The following is a 23,665-nucleotide window of genomic DNA, read 5'->3' on the forward strand; positions in this document are numbered from 1 at the left end:
AAAAAAAAAAAAAAAAAAAAAAAAAAAAAAAAAAAAAAAAAAAAAAAAAAAAAAAAAAAAAAAAAGTAACCAATACCAAACCAAACATACCCAGATAAACCTGCTTTCCACAATCCCTGTACAAACCAAGAACCAAACACACAAAAATTAAAATTCAAATCAATTCCAAAATCAGAAGTGGGTTTTCGGGAACAGAAATTGCAGTAGACAGAGAGAGAGAGCGAGAGGGGGGGAACATATATTTATTTTATAAAAGAGTGAACGGAGCGGACCATATATGTGACTCCCAACGGCCGGTTCTCCGGTAGAAAGTGACGCCGCGGTACTGAGAGCTACGCGACCTGGGTCCGCGGCGACTCTTCTTAATGGGCTGGGAAATCTCGGTGGACTTGATGGAATTAGGAGGAGCAGGTGCGGCAAAAGGATCGGGATGCCCAAATTTGACCCCAACCCAGTGAGCCTGAGGGAAGGTAGAAGCAGTAGTTGGAGAAGGAGAGGAAGAAGAAGAAGAGATTTGAGGGTGTTGGAGTGGGAAAAACTGGCGAGTGACAGGACTGGGTGCGTTAATTTGCATGAGTAATGCGTTGGGGGTGGGCGCATCTTCATCCGATCCATCCTCCACAAGCACCGCGGAAGAACTGGAATTGGAAACGGATCCCACTCTTTTCCCCTTCTCCTCTTCCCCCTCTCCCTCAATCCAAGTCTTCGCTGACCAACACCCTTCCGATTCATCCTCCTTCCTCTCATCCGGACAATCGTTCAGATCCCACATTTTTTTCCTTTTTCTTTTTTTTTTTTTTTTTTTTTTTTTTTTTCTTTTTTTTTTTTTTGGTGGGGAGGGGGGGAGGCCGAGTTTTAGTGTGTGGGTATGTTCTTCTTCTTCTTCTTCTTCTTCTGCTTCTCCTAAGTTGTTTGGGTGGGCTTAGCCGAAAGCCTCACACCACGTCCATCCTTAATACCCTTCTTTCGACTCCCTTATAATTTCATTGCCTCGCTCGCTCGCTCGCTCTCTCTCTCTCTCTCTCTCCCTCTCTCTCTCTCCCACTCTTTATTTATTTATAGAATTAAAATTGTATTATATTAATAGCTACATTATTTATTTATTTGTTATTAAAACATGAGGGGTACGTACAATAGTATCATAATACAATACAATACACGATACAATTTGGGAGAGATAAAACAAAACAAAAGAAAAAAAAAAAAAAAGAAGCATCTTTTTGTTAGACAACTTTCCCACGTTAGTGAAATCGAAAACCCATTCTCTCTCTTTGTCTGTCTCATACTCCATTTGTGTTACCCAATAATGGAAATAGACAGCGGAAGGACTCAGAAAGATACCTAATTACTCAATTTCCTCAAATATCTTATTAATCATTCATCTTTCACCTCAAACTCACTTCNTTTATTTTTACATTTTATTCGAATTGATAGGGATTGGTCGAAGAATGCAAATTTGTGCCTTTGCGTTAGTTATGTTCCTAAATACTTTAACCCACCCCTAGTTGGAATGAAGATGGATGCCAAATGGTGTGAGCCCCATCCTTATCTATATATGTATGCTTTCCCACAAGCCATTCAATTGGTTGCCACCTTTCTTTGTGTTTTCTTCCATCCTAAATTCATCCCTCATATGCTTTAAATGTATAAGAAAATAGTTGATGCTTTTTTACCCTTAAATAATAAAAATAAATAAAAAAGAAAAGAAAAGAAATAATATATTAAGGATGACTGTGGAATAGGAATCACCTCCCCTTCACCAATTATATATGGGAATTCTTCAACCCTTTGCAGCTTACGTCCAATTCAGATTTCCCCTCTATAACATATTGGGCATCTCTTTTTTACTATGAAATACAATTTAATCAACTTTTTTACAACAATAACATATTTATTAATATATTGTTTTGGGTTGTTATCCACTTTTTAAACCCGTGTGGCGTTCAAAATGTGAAGAATTAAAATTGGGGTTTAAAAACGTGAAAAATAAACCAAAGAAATGGGGAGGAAGAAAGCATCAACAAAGAATGACACTTTTGTAAAGAAAAAGAAAAAGTAAATAGTATCAAATTTAAGGGTGAGGTATTTAGAGTGAGAATGAGAAAAAGGAAATTGGAATAATGTTAAAATTTTTTTATTTAATAATAATAATAATAATAATAATAATAATAAAAGTCACATCGTAGTTTCCTTCCCTCCTAGAAACACCTCTTCCTTTGTGTTCTCTTCCTCGTATTTCTTTCCCACGCGCCTCTCTGTCTCTTTTATCTCTCTATATTTCTGTTTTATATTTATTTTTCCTCTTTTAATCTCTGTTTCAAATTTTTGTTTTTTTCCCACTTTCTAAAAATATCCAACTTCTCAATTTCTGGTTTTTGTGCAATCATTTTCAATTCCTCTTTTTTTTTTTTTTCTTCTTCTCTTTTCTCTGTCTCTTTCTTATTATCAACCTTTAATCATTTTCTTTACCACCCTCTCATTATTCATTTTACTTTTTAATTACATTTTAAGCTTAAAAAAGTTTGTAAATTAATGGATTCTTTCCTTCTATAACTAGCTAAATAAAAATTCAATCAATTTCAACATAACATAAGTATAAAACATTTATATTTAAGTTTAGATAAATGGTAATTATAAATAAAGACGTATGGTATAAAAATGAGTGAAATGACATCTTGTCTCTATAGAACCGAGCAAGAAACAATATATATATTTTTTTTTTTTGAAACTCTGAATTGAACCAATAAAATAAAATAAAAATTAATTTGGAAGAAAGCATTAAAATAAAAAGTAGTCCAGAATTGAGTGCTCAGTAGATAAAGAAACACAAGTTTTGGGGAAAAAAGAAAGGAAAAAAATTGTTTATATTGTTTCACTAAAAATAGATAAGACAGTTGTTAAAGATTATTAAAAAAGAAAAAAAGAAAAGAGGAGGAGCGTGGGAGACACTGCACAGAAGTCGCGTACACATAATCCTGGGCTAAAAAATCCCTCAAAGCCACTCGAGCATACGATAAAAACAATAGATTCGTCAGATTTAGAGAGATAACATCATCCTTGACATCAGCCAAAAATATTATATTCCATTTTTAAAAATGGAAGTTTTAAACTAAAATAATGGCAATAATTTTCCCATATTCTGTGAAGAAAAAAGAAAATTATAATATAAAATAGAGAGAATGAGTTGGGAGTAGATGCTCCCATCCATAATTTTATATTTCTCTTCTTTGGTATGTTAATTAATTTTTATTTTTTGTAAGGAGGGAAGAACCAATTTCCATTAACAATAACAATAATAATAATAATGAAATGAATTGGATTAGAAAGGTAGAGGGAATTAATTATTATTTGAAAAAAAGAAGAAAAAGAAGAAAAAGAAGAAAAAGAAAAAACCCAAGTGAGACAAAAGAAGAGGCGACGTCAGGAGTAGCCGACAAATTCTCAAAAGTAGGCAAACATTGGAACCCAAAAATCTGAATTGTGTGGCTCGTGAGAAACGTGTGAAGGAGGTTCCCATAATGGAAGGGGGACGAGGGTAAGTGTTTGGAGGGTGGATTGTTGTGCAAGTGGAAAACAGTACCTGTAGGCCAGGCCCACCTCTCACTTTCATGGGGTGGGGATGCCCACCAGGCCCACTCTCTCTATTATTATTCCTCCTTACCCTCTTCCTCTTCCTCTTCCTCTTCCTCTTCCTCTCCCTCTCCCTAATTTCACCACCCTTAATAATAAAACTCTTCTTCATCTTATTATATATACACATAATGCTCAAAGTGATATGGGTTTAGATTGTATGGAAGAAGATGTAGTTGGAGAGTTGGGAGTGTTGGGGACAGAATTACGTATTTCCACAAAAAAAGGAGTGATCCCATTGCAAAGGAGCAATCCAAAGGAGGAAAATAACAGAGATTGGGGAAAGATGGAAGATTTATCATCAAAACTCTTTTGTTTTCAAACCCATCAATAACACAATAACACATCAACCTCTGTCTTTCATTTTGGTTTTGGATAACAACCCAACCTTTCCAATAATCACACTTTGTCCTCATTTTATATTCAACAAACTCCAAAATAACCCCATTTTCGACACTTTCCTTTTCTTTTCTTTCCTTTTTTTTTTTTTTCCTTTTAACAAAATTCAACCTTTATACCATACCACTATCAAACAAACACGTTATTTGGATAGAGAAACAAAACATTCCCTCTCTCTAATTGACGTGTTTTAAAATCGTGAAACTGACGGTGATACGTAATGAGCCAAAACAAACAATATTTGGTAGCAGTGGCCTTAGACTATTACAACAGTATCAAAGCCAGACACCAAGTGTTGTGGCCTTGAGCTATTAGACACTGAGTGTTGTGCCAATGAAGACGGCTAGTGGTGGCTTTGGGTTGTTACAATAATATCAAAGCTAGACATGGGATGTTGTGCCAATGAGAACATTAACTCTCAAGGAGGTGGATTGTGAAATGACACATTAGTTTGTGAGAAAAACCGAACATTTCTTGTAAACTTTAAAATGGGTAAATAAAAAAAAAATTCAATCTATTTATGAACTTTAAAATGGGTTTAATCTATTTAAAAAAAAAAATTAACTTAATTTTGTGTCGGGATGAATTTTCAATTTTGAAAAGTAGAATAACTTGTAAATTAATTACCAAGGAACAAAAAAAAAAAACAATCTCATTCAGGAACAAAAAAACTGGTTTATACACATGTCTCTCTTAATTTAGATTCTATATGGTTTTCAATTTATAGGAAAAAAAATTAGATTTGATTTAATTAGGCGTTCAATTATGGGTAAATAAAGAAAACATTACCCAAATTAAGGAATTAAGGTAAATCTTTGAAGTATGGCAACATACATATTTTATTTTTGGTGGGGGGTAGCTAAGATTTGGGATACTTACCGATTCAAATCCCAAATGTTTATGAACCCAACCACTTATGAGTACCATTAACACCAATTGGTTCGTTATAATTAAAAATATTAAATCAATTATAAGATTTTTTTTTTTTTCTTTTCTTGTTTCATAAATGAAAGATCCAAAAGTTTTGACATGAGATTTAAATAGGAACCCCCACAAATAATTAAGAACATATACATATGGATTGAGTGAAATAGTTGGAGTGGGACATGGGCTATAAATATAGTTGGTATTGTATCATAATATGTAGGTATTTTGAAATGGACACCACCTAAGTGCTATATACTAACAATAGGATGCATTTCCAATTACAGAAAGTTTTTACATTATTGGACCTGCCAGTTGTGTTTACTTTAATGCTAAATCACCATCACCTGCCTATCCTCTTAAATCTCCCACCTTCTATTCAATTTACACAACTTTTTTTTATTTCTACCTTTTAATTTCTTTAATTTAATTATTTCTTATTAATTCACGACATAAATTTTAATTCCATCCACTAAAATTAAAATTTGCAAACAAATAATTGATATTTAATTATTGTACATATTCAGAAGTACCATATTTAATATCTTTACTGGATACATAAAACCCAGCATTCAAATGAGATACAAAAGTCTTTATTTATATAATTATTAAAAAAAAAAATTATATTGTTTGGGAGAAGAAAAAATAATGGAGAAAATATTTAATAAGATAGTACAAATGTTTGGGTACTTTCATAGTACTTATATTATGAAAGTCTCTTTAGGTGGTCTTCCTACTTTTCTCATTTACTATAAAATTTAATGCAAAATTTATTAACTTCTGCACATCTCATATTCCCAAATAATAATAATAATAATAAATTATTCAAATTCAAATAGTTTATAGCTCTTATAACAAAGAAAACAAAGTATTTATATACGCTAAAATCCTTAATAGTAATTAAAATGTATTTTAAGTTAGTGAGATTTAAATTCTCATATTTCATTTTCATGGTTAAAAAATAAAAAATAAAAAGAAAAAAAAAATCCCGACATAAGAAAAAGAAACACCCAACAAAAAAGTAAAGAACAATTATGGATTGCAGAGGTTTTCAACATTTGTACTATTAAATTTGATTCAAGCAATAATGTTCTATTTGTCAACAAAATAATAATAATAATAATGTTGTAGAAATTCATAGTTCTAATTATTGAATGATAATAATCATATCACCTTTTCACATCAATATAAATGATGTTACCTTATTTGAATCTTCAAAATTTAAGCCTATAATTATGAGCGTAGAGAAAGTTGTATAATTGGTTGGGAGAAATAATAATGTCTATTCATTTATATTTAATTTTTTTAGTTGAATGATTCTGATGAAAACATATGTTTACTATCACCTTACTGCCACCTATATTTATTCTAAACCTTAAAAACATCATAATCTAATTAAAACCATTCAATTTAATTAACACAATACACTCATAATGGTTATTTATGTTATTTATAACCAACCAATATAAGTTAATAAGTTGGTGTTTAAATATAATGACTTCCAACTTTAGAAGGGAATTGATTCATAACTTTGATATCTATAGTTAAATTCATTTAATAACTTTTAAATTTATGTAAAAGAGAAAAGATCACCTCTTTATTTTTATTGTTTTTAATAAATTAAAAATGAATATAATGGTTAATACAAAACTTCACATAATTCATGTTAAAAATAAATAAATAGAGAATATCTATCCTGTCAATATATCATTTATAAATTTGCATCATTAAAAATTATAAAAACAAACCCCAATATTTGAGGGATTTGGTTATGCTTATATTGTGCTGCAATTTGGGAACACCCTTGGTTTGTTCTTAACCTCACATGCTGTTTAGCTCTCATAAATTGAACAACAGAACACAAAGGTGATTGATGGGAGATCTAATGTCTCCTCCCTTTCCCTTTGTTTCTGAAAACAAAGAATTGAGTTATGAGAGCAGTTGTGTAAACATAAAGCCCATCATCATATGAAGCCCACGGCATTCCAATGACTCCTTGGCCCTCTGTCCAATCCTCTTTTTATCCAAACCCCAACACAAAATGAGAAAAGTTGCCACCAACATATTAATATCCATCATAATCTAATCTAGTATAGTACAACAATTAAGAGTTCAAGCTTAAATTCAATCCATCCAATTGAAATAATTGATGGGTCGGTTTCAAAATTCCTCAATTTTTGGATGAGCCCTCAAATTTGAATGATGATATGGAGGGAGGGGACAATAAAGTAGCAGTGCAATCCATTCCATTTCAATTAGTTATGTCAAATCCATCCCCCATTCTTTGATTTTCCTTTTTTCGGATTTGGCCTTCTTTATAGATATAGATATAGATATATATATATATATTAACTTATTCACTGTCTCCATACATCACGTCTTAATATAATTTGATTCAATCTCTAAACATGGAACCACAACCCAAAGCATAGGTCCATAAGATGAAATTAAAATTTGAAGAGAGAATTTGAGCAATATTTTAAGAAAAGGAAATCCAAGTAAGGGAGGGTGGAAGGGTGTTGGGAGGTGGCATGCTAGTTGGTACCCACCTACCTACCGACTGTAGTGGCGCTTCTTTTTAGCGTCCGGCTGGAGCTGGACCCGGACCCTTGTCTCCACTTCATTCAATGTCAAACACTCCCATTCCCCCATAATACAATAAAATCAAATTCAAATAATTGACCCCAACAACGACCAATTCAATATTATAACTAAACTTAAATTAAAATAACATTTCATTTCATCTCAACTCAAAAAATCTCATTAATCATCATATCATCATCATCATCATCAACCCTTCGTAGCAAACTACAAAATACCTAACTTCTCCAAAATCTTATCGCTTCCTTCCCCTCCACTCCCTCTTCTTTTTCCGACCTTTTCTCGAGAAAATCAATTCATCTATTTAATTTGTCAACAAAGGAAGAAATTGAATTCCATCATTCATCATAACTGGGTTCCTAACTTAATGTACATTCTTTCATAATATTTCTACATCCGCCAAAATTTCTTTTTGCTAAAACAAATAAATAAACACAAAAAATAAACCCTAACACAGAGACAGAGACAGAGACAGAGACAGAGAGACAAATCATGAGACCACAAACCGCAGCATACCTCGGCGGCGCGTGTTGGCGCCTCAATCACACAAAATTCTCTTCCCTTCACTTTCAATTTCACTCTCTCTCCCTATCCGCTTCTTCAATTTCTTCTTCCGGGTCGGGTAATTTGTTCAAATCCACCCGATCCAAATACCCGCCGTACCCTTTACTCTCTGCCGGACACGCCGATGCTTGTCGCACATGGCTCCGATGCTGGCGTTGCCTTTGCTGATCACCTACCGAACTCTCCAGAGCATCCACTCGAGCTCCCACTTCCGTCGCTTTCTTCCGAATGGAAGCCGCCGACATGTCCCCGCCACAACCGCCGCTAATTCCGCGGCCTTCCCCGGCCAACAACTCGGGGAAATTAAGTCTGGCGGAGGGACCTCTGAGGTAAAAGACTGCCGTATCGTAAGCCCTAGCAGCGGCGACAGGAGAAGAGTAAGAGCCGAGCCAAATCCTAGAGCGCTTATTGGGCTCTCTAATCTCAGCCACCCACTTCCCCCACTTCCTCATCCTTATCCCTTTGTAGGGCCTCTGATTGTCAACCCCTCTCTTTCTGGTGGCCTCGCGCCCTGCCTCTGCTACACCGTCCATGGCCGCAGAATCCCAAATCTGAGCTCTCCCCTTGGCTAACCCGAAATCTGAATCTGAATCTGAATCTGAATCAGAATCAGAATCAGAATCTTCATGAAAAAAGGAAAAAGGGGGATCGGATTGAGGAGGAACTATGGGCATGAATTTTGAGAAACAAGAGAAAAGGGGTTAAGTTTGGGTTTTGCAACCTCCATTCCCCTTCTTTGCTTTTACTACCCACTGCTATGCTCTACTCCTTTGCCACCAAGTTTGTCATCTCGATTAAGCCTCCACGTTCATGTTTTTTCCCCCCCTTTTTTTTTTTTTTTTTTTTTTCCGTATCCGACCAAATTAGAAATTAAAGGTTTATATTTATGTGCGCCTAAACTTAAATTCACCGACAAAATCTCACCTTCTTATCCGTACTTTTCATTTTTCATTTTTCTAAAACTTTTTAACTTTTAATAAATATTATTTTACATATTTAATTTTAACTTACTTTTTCTTATTACTTAGTATAGTGAAATCGAACCGTTAAATAAATTAAGAGAAGGATTATAAAAATATAAAAAAAAAATATTAATTATTTGAGATGAGAAGGAGTATAGTTTGGGATTGAGTGATTGAATAATATTGGAGTATGAAGAGAGGTAGAGTGGATATGATTATGTATTTTAGTAGAAAATATATAATTTAACGTAATTGGTGATAGTGGCGGTGGTGGAGGGATGGTGGGAGTGGGACTGTCATTTTGTGTGGACTTCAAATAATTTTTTATTACTTCATATTTCCATTGTTAGAGTTGATGGTCCACTAAGATTATTCCTATTTTACTAAATTACTTCAAACCCATAAATATGCTCCACTCAATTCATAAACTTTTACTTTATTCTTTTTTTTTAAAAAAAAAATCCATTATTATTATTATCATCATCCTTCGCCTTCAAACACATTCTTATAATTCTAAACCATTCATAAAGACTAAAAAGAAAAAAAAAGTTAAAAACTTATACATTAAATCTCCAGACTATTTTTTACTTTTTATTTTATTAAATTTTTTTGAGCTATGTGCTGTTATGCAGTGAACGAGATTCCACACAAAGATCGATGATACAATTAAATTAATGTTACTATCGTTATTTCATATATTTTTATATTTTTGAAATCATAGAACGAATGCAGATTATAACAAAAGTTGAGAAGAAGAAAAATTGAAACGTAAAGATAGAAATTAGGTAATGGAGAGGGTGAGAGAAAAATAAATAATGGAAAGAAGAGGGAAGGTCGGTCGGTGGTTGGTGGTTGGTGGTTGGTGGTTGGTGGGCGGATACCGTTGGAGGCGATCGACGATATCTGCGGAAAAACGTTTTGTTTCTCAATCCCTGCTTCTGTTGCCCGTAATTGAGGGTCTTTTTGGGTATTTCACTTCTCATATCCTCTATATTTTCTTAAGCGAAAATTCCTAGATATTCATTAAATTGATATCTTATTTTATGAAGAATAAATCCAAGTTTACTCTTTTTAAAAAAATTAAATAAATAAAAAGGCTTATTTTATGTCTACTTTCAATAACAATAATAATAATTTTTTTTCTTTTATTCTTTAATCTTAATCTTGTAATGAGTTCTCTTTTGTTATATATATATATTTTTTTTTTTGTTAATTTTTAACGTACTTGTTCTTTTTCACGTATTTTCATTCTGAGGAGATCACCACCATAAAATTATTTAAAGTATCAAATACTTAAACTTTAGGGTTCCTATAATTCAGTCACCGTCACATTATTGGTATAGATAGTGACTATCAATTTTTTAAAACATTTTTTAACTATCATATTCTGAGGACAACTCTCATTTAGATGTAGTCTTGATTCATTCCTTTACTATATTTTAAAACTTTAACAAGAAAAGTTTAATAATAAAGAAGAAGAGTCGATAATTAAGTAGTGTCAAGAGGATTTGATCTACTAAGATTTTAATTCTTCCTAAAGTTGAAGCTTTTGTCATGTGATGGAAGTGTCTATAAGGAGACATATCGACAATAAAATTTTAAGTGATTGATGGCTTTCTTTCTCTATGAAATAAAGGGAATTTGATTCTATCAATGTTAACAAGATTCAACATAAGAGGACGAGAGAGACATGGGCCACTCGAACAAGGTGATTAAGATAGGATTCGTAGTAAAAAAATAAAAGGCAACAATCTTTGTGAGATTAAGAAGAAATATACCCATTTATCACGTGATTCCTTAAACTGAAACTACGATAAAGCATGACATGACAGTTTTTTTTTTTTTTTTTCAATATTAAGTGATTAATATTTGTTAAGATATCATTTCTAGAATAATATTTATATATTTTAAAAATAAATCGTCCAGTCTTTGTTTAAATATCTCTCTATTCTATTAAAAAATTTAGAGGGTCGGGTAGTTTTTTTTTTTTTTTTTTTAAATTTTCAATTGACAAAATATTAATTAAAAATGAAGATCAATAATTTTTTTTTTTAATGAATTAATTGTTGAAATTACAATAGGTTAGGTACGTCCTTTAATTATTATTTTTATATAAATTGGAAAGAGGAAATAAAGAAAGGTGAAAGGTATATTTATTTTTAGAATTTTGTTATTTGAAAAAGAAAAAAAACATGAACTGCCTTCAAAAGGATGGACATGAAATAAATTAAATTTAAAAAAAAAAAAAAATAGAAAGCATTAAATAAAGTAGTTGTTGGCCATCGCGGGACGGGCTTCAAAGAAATGGCTTTTAAAAAAGGCCCTCGATTATGAATGCCTCACCTTATTTGACTTTCAACCTTCAAATTTGATAATAACTCCATTTTTATTTCAACGCTATCATTTTCCCTTCCCTTTATTTTTAATGCTCAACCATCAATGCTATCCTTACTTTATAATATAATGAATTAAATTTACTTTATAATCCTCATCTAAAACATGTCCAACATCAACAACAATCGATCAAATTCTAAAGTTCTTTTTTTTTTTTTGGTTAGAAAATTTGAACATCTTGAAGAAGAATATGAATTCAATGCTTTTGACTGAACCCACTACCATTCAAATTCTGTCTCCCCAATTACTGTATTATTCATTTCAATTTCTTGCGCATGCACAGTACTAACATATTAAAGAATAACAAGCCTGTAGAAGGATACTCCAACCACATGCCCTCCTCTCCCCAGGAGGTGACGAGTACAGAATTGTGCCTTGCAGATGGTTCAATGCTCCAGGTGAACAGGCAGTATCCTGCACCCATTCATTGCAAGTGCACATTTCACACAAGATAACACTGGAATGCTCAGATACCTTTTCGTATAAAAAGCATACTTTCGCTTTAAATCTCTCCTATGAGAAAAAGACTCAATGGGCTGACATGAAAGAATGTAAGCAACAGACCAACACGCCAACTTCGAATGATTATTTACACCAATGAAATAGTATCCTGGAATATCTAAAAAGCAGCACGTCTTGAGAATGGATAGCGATATAAGAATCCAAAATAGTTCAAAGCCATATGGATGATAATGTCGGTAGTGCAGAGTCTTGGTAGAGGTGCGGAAACCTTCTCTTAGCATACGCGTTTTAAAACCTTGAGGGGAAGCCCGAGAGGGAAAGCCCAAAGAAGACAATATCTGCTAGCGGTGGGCCTAGGTCTGGCTCTGATACCATTTGTAACAACCCAGTTGTTTTAAGCATATAAATCTTTTGATACCTAGGCTAGGTGTACCTCAAGTAGTCCACTAATAGAACAAATTTCCTATGAGGAGGCTTGAGAAGCATATATTTCTATATTACATCAGCATTTCTTCATCCTTTCAATTTCTAATCTTACATGCAGCAGAGGAGGAGACCCAAAACACTTTCTAACCCCTTGTTATAATTAGTATTAGCAGCTTTAAGAGAGCCACCAATTGAATGACCAGTAATGCTTAAGGTAAAAATAACAAATCAAACTCAGAGTTCCAGATTTCAAATAAATGAAGTGTATGTCAAGAGTTCCCTGAAGTTGTAACTTCAACAGGGCTAAATTCTTCTTCCATGTTCCTTTTGCATATTTCCTTTGATCAATTATATGATTCTCTTATCCAAAAACATGAAAAATACAGAAGCAGGGAACAAGTACTTACATTTACTGCATGCATTGCACCAATGGCAGACTGCTGGTCCGAGAATACAGCAAATGCAAATGGCTGTAACCACACCAAAAAAAAATTGTAAAAAAATGCATGCACTAGGCTAATCAATAAAATATAAGGTCAACCATTAACACAGTAGTCATAGGTATACTGCACATGAGATATTACATTAGATATGAAACTGGAGATTACAGCATCGTATTTGTCAATTGAAAACATGGGATTTTAATATGTCAGTTTATGGTCTCCACAGCTCATAGATTAGTCAAAATCCAGTGACTGTCACATATTACCATTATAACCATCCCAGGACCTGAAATTATATTGACCACCTTAAGAACCCTTAAACAAGAATACCAATAACACAATGCAAGCCTGTTTAGGCATTGCCAACAAAGGATTCAGTTTGCTGTCCTGACAACAAAATATAGATGCCTAACGTACAAGTCACCATTATCCAATTAAATGGTACAAAAGAAAGCAATAGAATTACATGTGTAACATCATGGTCGGAACTTGCATTTGAAGTTTGTGAGTAAGGATTTTGTAACAAGAAATTCTAGCAAAAAGATTCGGATTGGTCAAAGTTGAATTTGAGTTGCACAGGCTAAGGAAATTTCATCCATAAAAATGACACGAGCCATGTCATATTTGTTGTCCACGACATAAAATCTCTGGTACTTCTTGGCTGTGGCAGATAAGTGGGAACACACTGCTTTGATCCACAGGTAATTAGGTTTGTTTCGTTTTTTTTTTTTTTTTAAATTTGAATTGTGGTTATTTTTTTATGATCTGATTATTATCTCTCTCCAGATTAGAAAAAAGCTTTTTTTTTTTTTTTAAATTTATGTTTATAATATACAGAATACTACGATGTATTACTAGATTAAGCAAGATATTCACTCTGTTTCCTTGTATCCTTTCTCAGGTTTCTTATCTCTAAATTAACATTCAAATATCTGATAAAGATGAATATTAAACAAGCCACAACAAACCAGGTCAAAGCTTGTTCAACCATGATCATCACGAACATCTTCAAAAGCCAAAAACAACAGTAACCTAACCAAAAGTCTGTGAACCAGTGTTTAATCTCCATCTTAAAGCCGTCAAACTTCACCACTAATAAATATCGCCCAATTTGAACTTGACTTCCTAGTTTCTTTAAGACTTCAAAACACGTTTGCTAGGGGAGAAGTTCCATACACTTTCAAGAAATGCTCTGTTTCCTCTTACAATTCCCACCCCTTGGACTCAAAGTTTTCACTGGCGTACAGCCCGTCTGGCTGGCTTTACTTGTCTTCTTCAGGTTTCCCTTCCGGGCTTCCTTAAAGTTTTGAAATCTGGCTGCTATAGAGGTACTCTTATAAGTAATACTTCGTTCACCTCTCCAACCGAAGTGGGAACAGCGAGCCGAGCTAAGATCATTTACATGTGTAAGCATCGAGGCACTCAAATTGGAGACTAANAAAAAAAAAAAAAAAAAAAAAAAAAACAAGGAAAAACAATTTTGAACATTAGAAAAGCAAACTACAACACCTGCGTCGTCTGCGAGGGACTCCGTAGATGAGAGGACTCGTATCCCGGAAACTCCCGGAAGAGATTGTAAATTTCTCGGGGCTTGACATCTTCAGGAAGACCAGCTATGAATAGGGTTCGGACCTCATTGATAGACGCTGCGTGAGGTAAAAAAGGAAAGCCATAGGAAGCGAAGGTGGGAGGCTGTTGAACGAGGTAATGCAGAGACGGCGGTGATGAAGAAGGAGGAACCTGATAATAGGGATAGTGAGGAGCTTCAAGACCAGAAGCCCGCGACGGTAGTGGTGGTGGCGGAAAGTAGCTCGCCATGTCGTCCATCGGAGTGCTGTCCTCTCCGAGGAAGAAAAGAGAGTGCTTCAATTGTGCCAAAACATTGCAATCAAATGGGCTCAGACTAGACGGTAAGCTCCAAACGGCCCAATTTGGAAGATTTAACAATATGGCCCATTATATTTTCCATAAACATTTAAATGTTTTACAATTTTAACCTCAAATTACAGGTTCTTAATTGCATGTGCATTATTTGGCATGTTGTTGCTTTTTAAAGAGAGAAAAGAGAGGTGGAGGAGAAGCCTTAAGATAGGAAGAGAAGGGATAAGGATGAAAAGAGGCGCGTGGCAAGAGCATCGCTGGACGCACCCGGGCGGACAGACATGGCTAGCTAAAGAGTCAAAAGGACAACCTGGCTTTCAGGCTTCAGCCCATATCATCCCCAGTCTTCATACACATTTGGACTTTAAAATGGAGTTTTGCATCAATAATTGCTACATTTAGGAGGTGTGAGAATTGAGAAATAACACCCAATTGTGAGTCACTCACTGACACTACATTTTAAGTTTCATAATGGCCATACCCCTTTCTTTACTACTACTTCACAGACCACACCCAACTCCCTAATAAAGGCCATTAATGAACTAAAAAGCCCCATTTCTGAAGCCTACATATTGATTGCCTCCACTCCTCTCAACAGCCACACCCATATCTTCAAGTCGAAGACGTTGCGCCCTGAATGTCAGATAAAGCCCTCTGTAATCTGGGAGGATTCCTTACAAACTCCATCAAAGTCTCTACATGGATCATCCCTCCTACGACCTTGACCCAGTGAGTCCGACCGAAATGTACAGTTGATACTTCCTCCTCTTCTTCTCTATTTTGTCTAAGAGTCATTAAAAGCCACTAGATTCACTGTCCTCTGTCATCACACTCTCTTTAATCTCCATTATCATTTTCAAAACTTGCCACATGGGTGGCCTCTGTTCAGGGGATGTACTACTACACATGCTAGCCACCTCAGTAAGCATTCCAAGTTGGCTACTATCCCCACCATCATCTTCCCTAACTGCCCTTACCCATTCTGGCATATCACTTGGCTCAACAAATGGATGGTTTGATGGATGTCTTCCTGTCAAAAGCTCCAGCAAGAGGACGCCAAAGGCGTATACATCGCTCTTGTGGGTAGCGTTGCGGCTGGATTTCCGAACTTCAGGTGCCTGGTAGCGTGAAGAATCTGGATCTTCAGGGGACTCTGCCAGAACAGAAAGGCCATAGTCTGTGAGGCAGGCCTCGAAGTCTGCTCCTAGGAGCACATTAGTAGACTTCAAGTTGCCATGGATTAACTTAGAAGCTTGATGTATATAAGCAATGCCTTGTGCTAAATCTTCTGCAATCTTCAAGCATGATGTCCAGTGCAGAGGCTTAGCCCTTGCTGATCGTGAACCTACCACCAACACAGTTGATTAAATGCTTCATAATCACGACTAGTTTAACATTCCAGCAAAGTTCTAGACAAATAATAAGAGTGATCATGCAGAATTCAAATACAGTCCAACAGAAAACCATCCTTTTGACCGTTCCAAGATTTTAAAGTGACAAACCATGCGGCCAGAAGTGGAATGCTGGAATTATTCATAGACAAATATTCCGAAATGAAATTTGGACGTTTTCCATATGCAAAGCCTAACAGCAATTCAAAATATGCAATGCAAGACAATTCTGCAACTTTTTTTGGATGGGGGGGAAGGGGCCATGTTAAGATGGATTGAATTTACAGGCAGGCAGCGATTTGGCCTATTCTTTGGCGCATTGCCAGCATTGGCAAAATCGCACAAACAGGCCGAAGGGCATTATTAAAACACCAGAGCTACTGCTGCAACAGTTTGGAAGAACCAGCGTCATATCGACTCATCCAGTGGCAGACAGAGATCTATTATACCATAAATAATCGTGAAATCATAGATGGAGAATAAAAGAGAAAAGAACTCCGCATACTTTATACCCCAATCGGACCCACCGACGTCGGACATTTCTTAATTGGATTCGTGAACCTTGATCACACTCGTGAATTGATCGAAACCCAGAAAGAGAAGTTCAATAGTAAATACTTATTAAGCTTACTCACCGTGAATGAGGTTGTAAAGACTGCCGTTAGGTTGGTAATCGTAAACCACTAATCTCTCTCCCCTGGCTTGAAAGTAGGCCCTAACTGGTACTAAATTGGGATGGCGAAGTGCACCCACTGCTTCCAAATGCCGGTCGAACACTTCGCTGCTCGTTATGGCGGTCTTAGTAGCATCAAGACGCTTCACCGTTACGATTAACTGGTTGCAGAGCACGGCTTTATATGTAGTTCCCATTGTGCCTCTACCTAGTAGCTCGGCCGAAGCCCTCATTAACTGCTCTAAGCTGAATAACTCTGCCTCCCCTTCACAAAATATAAGACACCCACTCTTATGGGCTTTTGGAATTTCTTCAATTTCCTTCACTTTCGCTTGAAATTCGCCCTTCCTGTCGACTCGCTCGTCGATTGCGGAAGCTGTGGAATAACCAATTTCGGGCTCAAACTGCGCAATTGCTGGCTTTGATACAGTTCGTCTTCTTTGGGTTCTGGCTGCTACGAAGAAACATAAAAGACCTGCTACTAAGACTGCGGCGGCCACTGAAAGCCCCAAAATCATATTCGTTTCCTTGTGCTTAGCATGAGAGACTGGAGATTGAACTACGTCCTGTGACTGTGCGCTTTGGACAGAAGGGTGAGATGGAGCGGTGGCATTGGAAGCTTCAAAGAATGGAGCGGGTGAATGACATGCCTTGTTGACGATCTCGCCGCAGAGATCTGGATTCCAGAAAAATGACGACGTGTTGAAACGCGAGAGAGTGGGGGTCACCGGAACTCGCCCGGTGAGATTGTTCCCCGTGACATTGAAGACTTCAAGATATGATTGATTTAAGGGCGGAATAGTTCCATTGAAACCATTCCACTCGAGAAGGAGCGTAATGAGACGGTCCAACGAGGAAAGCCTCACCGGAAGAGGACCGGTGAAGTTGTTGTAGGAAAGATCAAGAGTCTGAAGCCGGTGAAGAGTGAGAATCGACGGCGGAAAAGACCCAACGAAAGAGTTTCGGCCAAGGAACAGAGATTTGAGATTGAAGAGTCCGGATAGGTCAGGAATGGGTCCTTCGAGCGAGTTATTATGCAGGCTGAGGAACCGAAGCTGGTCGAGCTTAGACACAGTGTTTGGAGCCAATATCCCTCGGAGCCCAAACGATTGAAGAACCAAACGAACAACACGACCCTGGACGCACTTCACACCCTGCCATTGACAGTAATCAAATCGCTCATTGAGAGTGTAAAGAAGCTTGTTATCCAAGTCGGCTTTGGACTTGAACGAAAGAAGCGAAACGGCGTCAGACGGCAGCATCAATTCTTCCGGTGGGACAAGCGCCGGCGGCGGAATTTGAAAGGCAAAACTAAACGAGGCGAAATCCGAGAGAGAAAAAAGCAGAACAGAAAATAGAAGTGGAAGGAAAGAGGAGAATGCGGAGGGCTTGGGGTTCATTATCCCGACGGGAGCTCCGAGCCGAGACGGCGGCGGAGAGAAAGAAGGAAGTGATGGAGAAAAAAAAAAAGAAAGTGATGCGGAGCAGCTGGTGGTGTTTGTAAAAAGCACTTTCTGGGGGCAATCACGTGAGGGTGGGTCGCAGGGGATGGAGCAAAATTGTTGGGAAGCGTTTGACTCCATTGACTTCAACTGAAATTCCATTTGTATCAATTATTTTTTCTCTTTTTCCGTTTTATTCATAAATTTATAATTATCGATGTGCATCACAAACAAATTTTTCCCTCAAATTTCTATGAAATGAAATAATATATTTCCCACCCAAAATTTCATGCTAAATTATAAATGGACAAAAAGAAGCTATTATAATTTCTCGAGTCACGTTATAACTATTCCACGATCTTAAAATAATATTTAATCAAAAAAATCCCCACAAAATACGGGGACCCGTTCCCTTCCCATTTCAGTATTTTTATTATATACATAAAATCTTAAATTTTTCGAAATTAAATTCCTTCACTCGTGATGCTGATCGTGATCTCAACGCGTAGAGGAACGCGCGTGCCTTCAAATCGCCAATTTTATGAAAAATAACACATTATAATTTATACCCATCATGCAAATATTGCGTGCCATTCAAATAATAATAATAATAATAATAATAACAATAAAATTAATACCCTATGATGTATTAATTTTGTATTTTTGGGTTCAGCAATTTCACCTGAACTTGTTTTTAAAGAAGAAAGTCATTTATTATAGGGTTGTCGCTGGAAGGGATTTTGCTGAGAGGTATTAATTAATTGAACCCACATAAATAATATTCTTTTTTTTTTAGAAAATAGGAACAATTTTATATTTAAAAACCAAAAATCATACCACTTTTGAAATTGTGAAGTTAAATTTAATAAAATTAATAATTTCAATGGTGATTTTTTTGTTCCTAAGCTTAACTTATTATCACTTTATTATGTAAAGTTTGAAATTTAATTTAAATTGAGTGACATGTAATTTTAAAATATAAGGTATAAATATTATAAGAGTATAATATGCCAATTTCCCCTCATGTTATTTAAATATGTCTTTATTTTTCTAATTAGATGCCACCCTTTCTTATTTTTATTTTAATTTTGATTAATAGAGAGATAACTCTAAAATAATACATTTAAATTTTAATTATTATTATTCAAAATATTAATTACTCAAAGGTTAAGATTTAAAGTAAGAAAAAGGGATGTAGGAAAGTTTGGATTGAATTATTGGAACAAAGAATATATTCTTCCATTATTGTTTTTTATGTTCAAACAGACAATTATCATCCCATCGCATTTCTATGGTCAATATATTTCATCCATAATTTTTACATTTCAAATAACCAAAAAATAGCAATGTACTTATACAATAATATACAAATATATAATAAAAAATAAATAAAACCTAAAAAAAAAATATATACAAAAGCTGTTTTGATCCTTTTGGGGATTTGTAATTATTAACTTATTTAGAAAAAGTGTAATTAAAAGTCAAGACATGAGGAAGGAAAAAAGTAAATATAATATATTGAATTATTGGTTGGTGATGGCAAAATTATGAAAAACTGGCTATATTTAATATAATCTTATTTTAAGTTGTCTTTATCCGTCAAAGGAAACAATAATTAATATAATTTATGAATTGTTTTCTGACAAATCATATCAAATATATCACTTTTAACTCAAGCGCATGGATCAAGATTTGGAATTTGAATTTCGTATTTGATGTATTCGACATTTTTCTCCATCACTACTTCTTGCTTTTAAGAGTAAATGTTATCCACACAAGCTAATCCGAGTCATTTCAACATGTTTTACCCTCACTTACATATATTATAGAAAAAATTATAAGAAATCACCCGGTATATAATTGCTCTAAACAAAACATGTTTAACTATAAAGTTCTTATAATTGAGCTACTGAAAAGAAATGTGTATCTTACTAGTATAAATAGTAATTTTCAATTATTTTAAATTTTTCTTAGTCGTCTAATCCTGAAGATCGCTCTTATTTGAAGTGTTACTTTATGTTATGAATTCCTTTCAGATGAGATGGAGAAAAAAAAAAAAAATTTAACACGAGTTTGATGTGATGGATGGAGGGTCCATAATCCATGTTTAAAATGCAACGAGTATAAAAAAATATATTAATGTGTTCTCCCATGAGGGTCACATTAGACTCTAGTTGGGCCACTCCAAAGATTTTACTTTAAAAAACTTTAAGTTGAAAAAAAAAAAAAAAAAAAAAAAAAAAAAAAAAAAACAANNAAAAAAAAAAAAAAAAAAAAAAAAAAAAAAAAAAAAAAAAAAAACAATGATGATATTTATAATAATATCAATTTTCTTTTTGCAGTATATTAATTTACTTTTTAATTTTTTTTTTCAGCTTGAAGAAATTTGAAATACGAATAAACAAATTGAACTAACAATAAAAGGGGAAATTATTTAGTTATATATAAATTGAGGTTGGTTGAGAAGTAAGAAAAGTGCATGCAATAAGGTAAAGCGACTTTTGGCTTGTAATTAGTTGTTATGTCCCTTCATGGTTCCTAATTTTCCCCCACCCACCCTTCTCCATCGCTAAAATCCTTCTCTCCCAACCAATGCTCATCTGCACCAAACAATGCTCATCTGTGTGTTTAATTCAAAGCAACACTTCCTTATAATCCAACCCAAAACTTCTCAACATCATCGCTCACTCCTTCTTCCCATACCAATCCATTCAAAAAAATGAAACCCAATGCCAACAACACCAGCCTCATTCTCCTTCACCCTTACATCCAAAAACAAGGCACCTCCTCCAAGATTTGGCTTCTCGCCTGCCTCTCCTTCTTCACTCTAGCCTTTCTCCTCCTCCTCCTCCTTGTCTGTACTCGTCCCTCCACTCCCATCACTGCCGCCTCCGTCGTCTCCTCCTCCACCACCACCACCACCACCACCACCCCTCTACCCACCACTGTCATCAACACCCTTCTCTACTACGCCTCAAAATCCAATGACTCCTTCCACATGTCCCACTCCGAGCTCAAACCCATTTCCGACGTCCTTCGAAAATGCTCCACTCCATGTAATTTCCTCATCTTCGGATTGACCCAAGAGACCCTTCTCTGGAAAGCCCTCAACCACAATGGCCGCACCGTTTTCATCGATGAGAATCGCTACTATGCCGCCTTCTTTGAAGAGAAACACCCCGAAATCGACGCCTACGATGTGCAGTACACCACGAAGAGAAGCGAATTGAAGGAGCTGATCACGACGGTTAGAGAGCAGACACGGAACGAGTGCCGTCCCGTACAGAATCTTTTGTTTTCAGAATGCAGGCTGGGCCTCAACGACCTTCCGAACCACGTGTACGAGGTTGATTGGGACGTGATTCTGGTGGATGGACCACGTGGAGACTGGCCAGACGCGCCAGGACGGATGTCTGCCATTTACACAGCGGGGGTTCTGGCGAGAAGCAAAAAAGGAGGGAACCTGAAAACGCATGTTTTTGTGCACGATTTTAACGGCGAAGTAGAGAGAGTTTGCAGTGAGGAGTTTCTATGCAGTCAAAATTTGGTGGAGGCGAGTGACACGCTTGGACATTACGTAGTTGAGAGAATGGATGAGAACTGTTTCCAGTTTTGTCATAATACGACGTCGTTCAGGTCGTAGTGATGATGGGTTTCTGTGTTTATTTACAATAATAAGCCTGGCGGCGTTGTGGGCGGACGCAGAAGTTGGTTTTCATGGAACGGGAATCACTATTCTATTTATGTGGCTTTGATTCATATTTTGAAATTAGTTTTTTTTTTTATTTTTTATTTTTATTGCTATTATTGTTTGAAGGTTGGATCTTCCACACTGTGACTTCTTCAAGTCTATGGCTTTAGTCAACCTCCTCTTTCATTAATTACATATAATTAATACCCATTTTTTATATTTACCATTCTCCACCCGTTTTGCTAAGGAATACAAGGGTTTAGTTGGAAGTTGGCATAAAAAAAGCAACAAAAATCCAAATCAAGAAAAAGGATAAAGCCATCCTACTCCAATTAATACCAAATCCACAATCTCGGGGCCTTTTTTTTAAAAAAAAAATATCAATAATAAGTAAACAAATTCACATTGTCCAATAAAAGAGACGGAGATTAATATATATGTATATTATGATAAATAGTGTGGAAAAAAAACTGACCGTCAGATCTCCTTTGAGATGTTGGAGGTTTTGGGTACGGTGAGGGTGTGATTGTGCTCGCCTTCGTAGGTGACTACTAGAATTGCCGGATCGTCTACGGCCCGTTCTACGTGTTTGCGGGCTGGACACCCTCTCATGCTGCTACACTTGTAATACCCCCTGTTTTAAATAATTATTTAATGGATTAAAGAAAGAAGAATGAGAAGAGAGAGCGGTGGTTTTGTTCGGAAAAGTCAACAAAAATGGGGAAAACTTAAAAAGAAAAAGAAATGTAAAAAATGTGCCTCGGATGTGGAGACCCTTTAATCGCCTTTTGACCATATTTTCTCCATGAATAATCGTCCGCTGGGATATCCGCCGTTTTCAAGCTTATCGCCGCCATCCTCACAACTCTCTTCACCCTCAATTTTCTGCCATCCAAATTATGTTAAATCGTTCATCGTTATCTTTTTTTTTCTTTTACATAATTAATTAATGAAATCTATAAGAGAAAGAGAGAGAGAGTGACCTCTTCTTCGAACAGTGGCATCGGCCGGAGGAAGAAACAAGGTCGACGGCGGGGAGAGGAGCTCTTCGGAAGCGGGCGTGGCCGACCCGGCTCCGACCCATGAGAGAAATGATCTTCTTACACTTGGAGACAGCATCGGTAGGGAAATCGAGGGTGGAATTGGAATGATTAGAATTGGGGGATTGAATAGAGGGCGAGGGTTGGTAGGCATTGGAGAACACTCGGATGAGCTGGTCGACGCTGTCGTAGGCGGAGGCGGATTCTTGAACTGCGTTGGCTTCCATATTGTTGGTGGTGGAGTCGGAGAGCGGGGAGAGCTGGGGCACGAGCTCCATCGCCATATCTACAGACCCATCAAACACTTGGGGCCTAAGAAAAAGAAAAATATTTGATAAAGGAGGAGCGGGACAGTCTTTGTGGTCAAAATGGTTTCTCAATTTCGGCTATTAAACTCTAATACACCCACTTTCTTCTCAAATCTTCCTCCAATTTTTTTTTTTTTTTTAATTCTTAATTTTATTTTCTTTCCTTGAATTACCCCTTCCAAATTTCAAAACAAACTCGGCATCCGATGCTTGATGTCCAGAACCTTGACCTGTGGTTTTAAGTGGGGGCCACAAAAGTTAATCCCGTTTAGAATCTGTATGTGAAACAACAAAAGGACAAACATATGATCTTTGACTCTTATATATAGCCACGTGTCACTGATCCCATCCCAACTAACCTCCACGTCGAATACAGCCCCTTCAGTGGACTTTCGTGAATCTATTTTCCACTGTTTTTTAATTAAACATTTATT

The 23,665-nt window shown here is 35.8% G+C and overlaps 6 protein-coding genes across 9 annotated transcripts in view; 1 reads left to right on the forward strand and 5 right to left on the reverse strand.

Annotated features, from left to right (window-relative positions):
• The window catches only part of LOC111781362 (floral homeotic protein APETALA 2-like), a 2,952-nt gene extending 1,939 nt beyond the window's left edge, over positions 1 to 1,013 (reverse strand). For 2 of the 4 annotated variants that reach the window (XM_023661908.1, XM_023661907.1), the window contains exons 1-2: positions 273 to 1,012; positions 91 to 116 (exon numbers count right to left, since the gene is read on the reverse strand). In XM_023661908.1, the coding sequence (XP_023517676.1) occupies positions 91 to 116; positions 273 to 772 (526 nt within the window). In that variant the 5' untranslated portion in view covers positions 773 to 1,012. Of the gene's footprint in view, positions 1 to 90; positions 117 to 272 lie in introns of all 4 variants that reach the window. The other 2 variants (XM_023661910.1, XM_023661909.1) reach the window with 1 other exon arrangement.
• A 6,862-nt stretch (positions 1,014 to 7,875) lies between these two features.
• LOC111781366 (ethylene-responsive transcription factor ERF011-like) lies at positions 7,876 to 8,948 on the reverse strand. The gene has a single exon (XM_023661917.1). The coding sequence runs from the start codon at positions 8,790 to 8,792 to the stop codon at positions 8,130 to 8,132; it is 663 nt and encodes a 220-aa protein (XP_023517685.1). The 5' UTR covers positions 8,793 to 8,948; the 3' UTR covers positions 7,876 to 8,129.
• A 2,658-nt stretch (positions 8,949 to 11,606) lies between these two features.
• Positions 11,607 to 14,680, reverse strand: LOC111781367. Its single transcript, XM_023661918.1, has 3 exons — positions 14,315 to 14,680; positions 12,770 to 12,832; positions 11,607 to 11,888 (listed from the first exon to the last, which is right to left on the reverse strand). The coding sequence occupies exons 1-3, from the start codon at positions 14,630 to 14,632 to the stop codon at positions 11,760 to 11,762; spliced, it is 510 nt and encodes a 169-aa protein (XP_023517686.1). The 5' UTR covers positions 14,633 to 14,680; the 3' UTR covers positions 11,607 to 11,759.
• A 300-nt stretch (positions 14,681 to 14,980) lies between these two features.
• Positions 14,981 to 18,261, reverse strand: LOC111781360 (probable inactive receptor kinase At5g67200). The gene is made up of 2 exons (XM_023661905.1): positions 16,713 to 18,261; positions 14,981 to 16,031 (listed from the first exon to the last, which is right to left on the reverse strand). Exons 1-2 carry the CDS (start codon positions 18,148 to 18,150, stop codon positions 15,481 to 15,483), a joined length of 1,989 nt encoding a protein of 662 aa, XP_023517673.1. The 5' UTR covers positions 18,151 to 18,261; the 3' UTR covers positions 14,981 to 15,480.
• Positions 18,262 to 20,798: 2,537 nt separating this feature from the next.
• On the forward strand, positions 20,799 to 21,910 carry LOC111781215 (protein IRX15-LIKE-like). The gene has a single exon (XM_023661689.1). It carries the CDS (start codon positions 20,912 to 20,914, stop codon positions 21,833 to 21,835), a length of 924 nt encoding a protein of 307 aa, XP_023517457.1. The 5' UTR covers positions 20,799 to 20,911; the 3' UTR covers positions 21,836 to 21,910.
• A 74-nt stretch (positions 21,911 to 21,984) lies between these two features.
• On the reverse strand, positions 21,985 to 23,269 carry LOC111781217 (probable WRKY transcription factor 7). Its single transcript, XM_023661690.1, has 3 exons — positions 22,867 to 23,269; positions 22,643 to 22,768; positions 21,985 to 22,517 (listed from the first exon to the last, which is right to left on the reverse strand). The coding sequence occupies exons 1-3, from the start codon at positions 23,205 to 23,207 to the stop codon at positions 22,361 to 22,363; spliced, it is 624 nt and encodes a 207-aa protein (XP_023517458.1). The 5' UTR covers positions 23,208 to 23,269; the 3' UTR covers positions 21,985 to 22,360.
• Positions 23,270 to 23,665: the final 396 nt, after the last annotated feature.

Source organism: Cucurbita pepo, chromosome LG19, assembly GCF_002806865.2.
Source record: "Cucurbita pepo subsp. pepo cultivar mu-cu-16 chromosome LG19, ASM280686v2, whole genome shotgun sequence".
Lineage (NCBI taxonomy): Eukaryota > Viridiplantae > Streptophyta > Magnoliopsida > Cucurbitales > Cucurbitaceae > Cucurbita > Cucurbita pepo.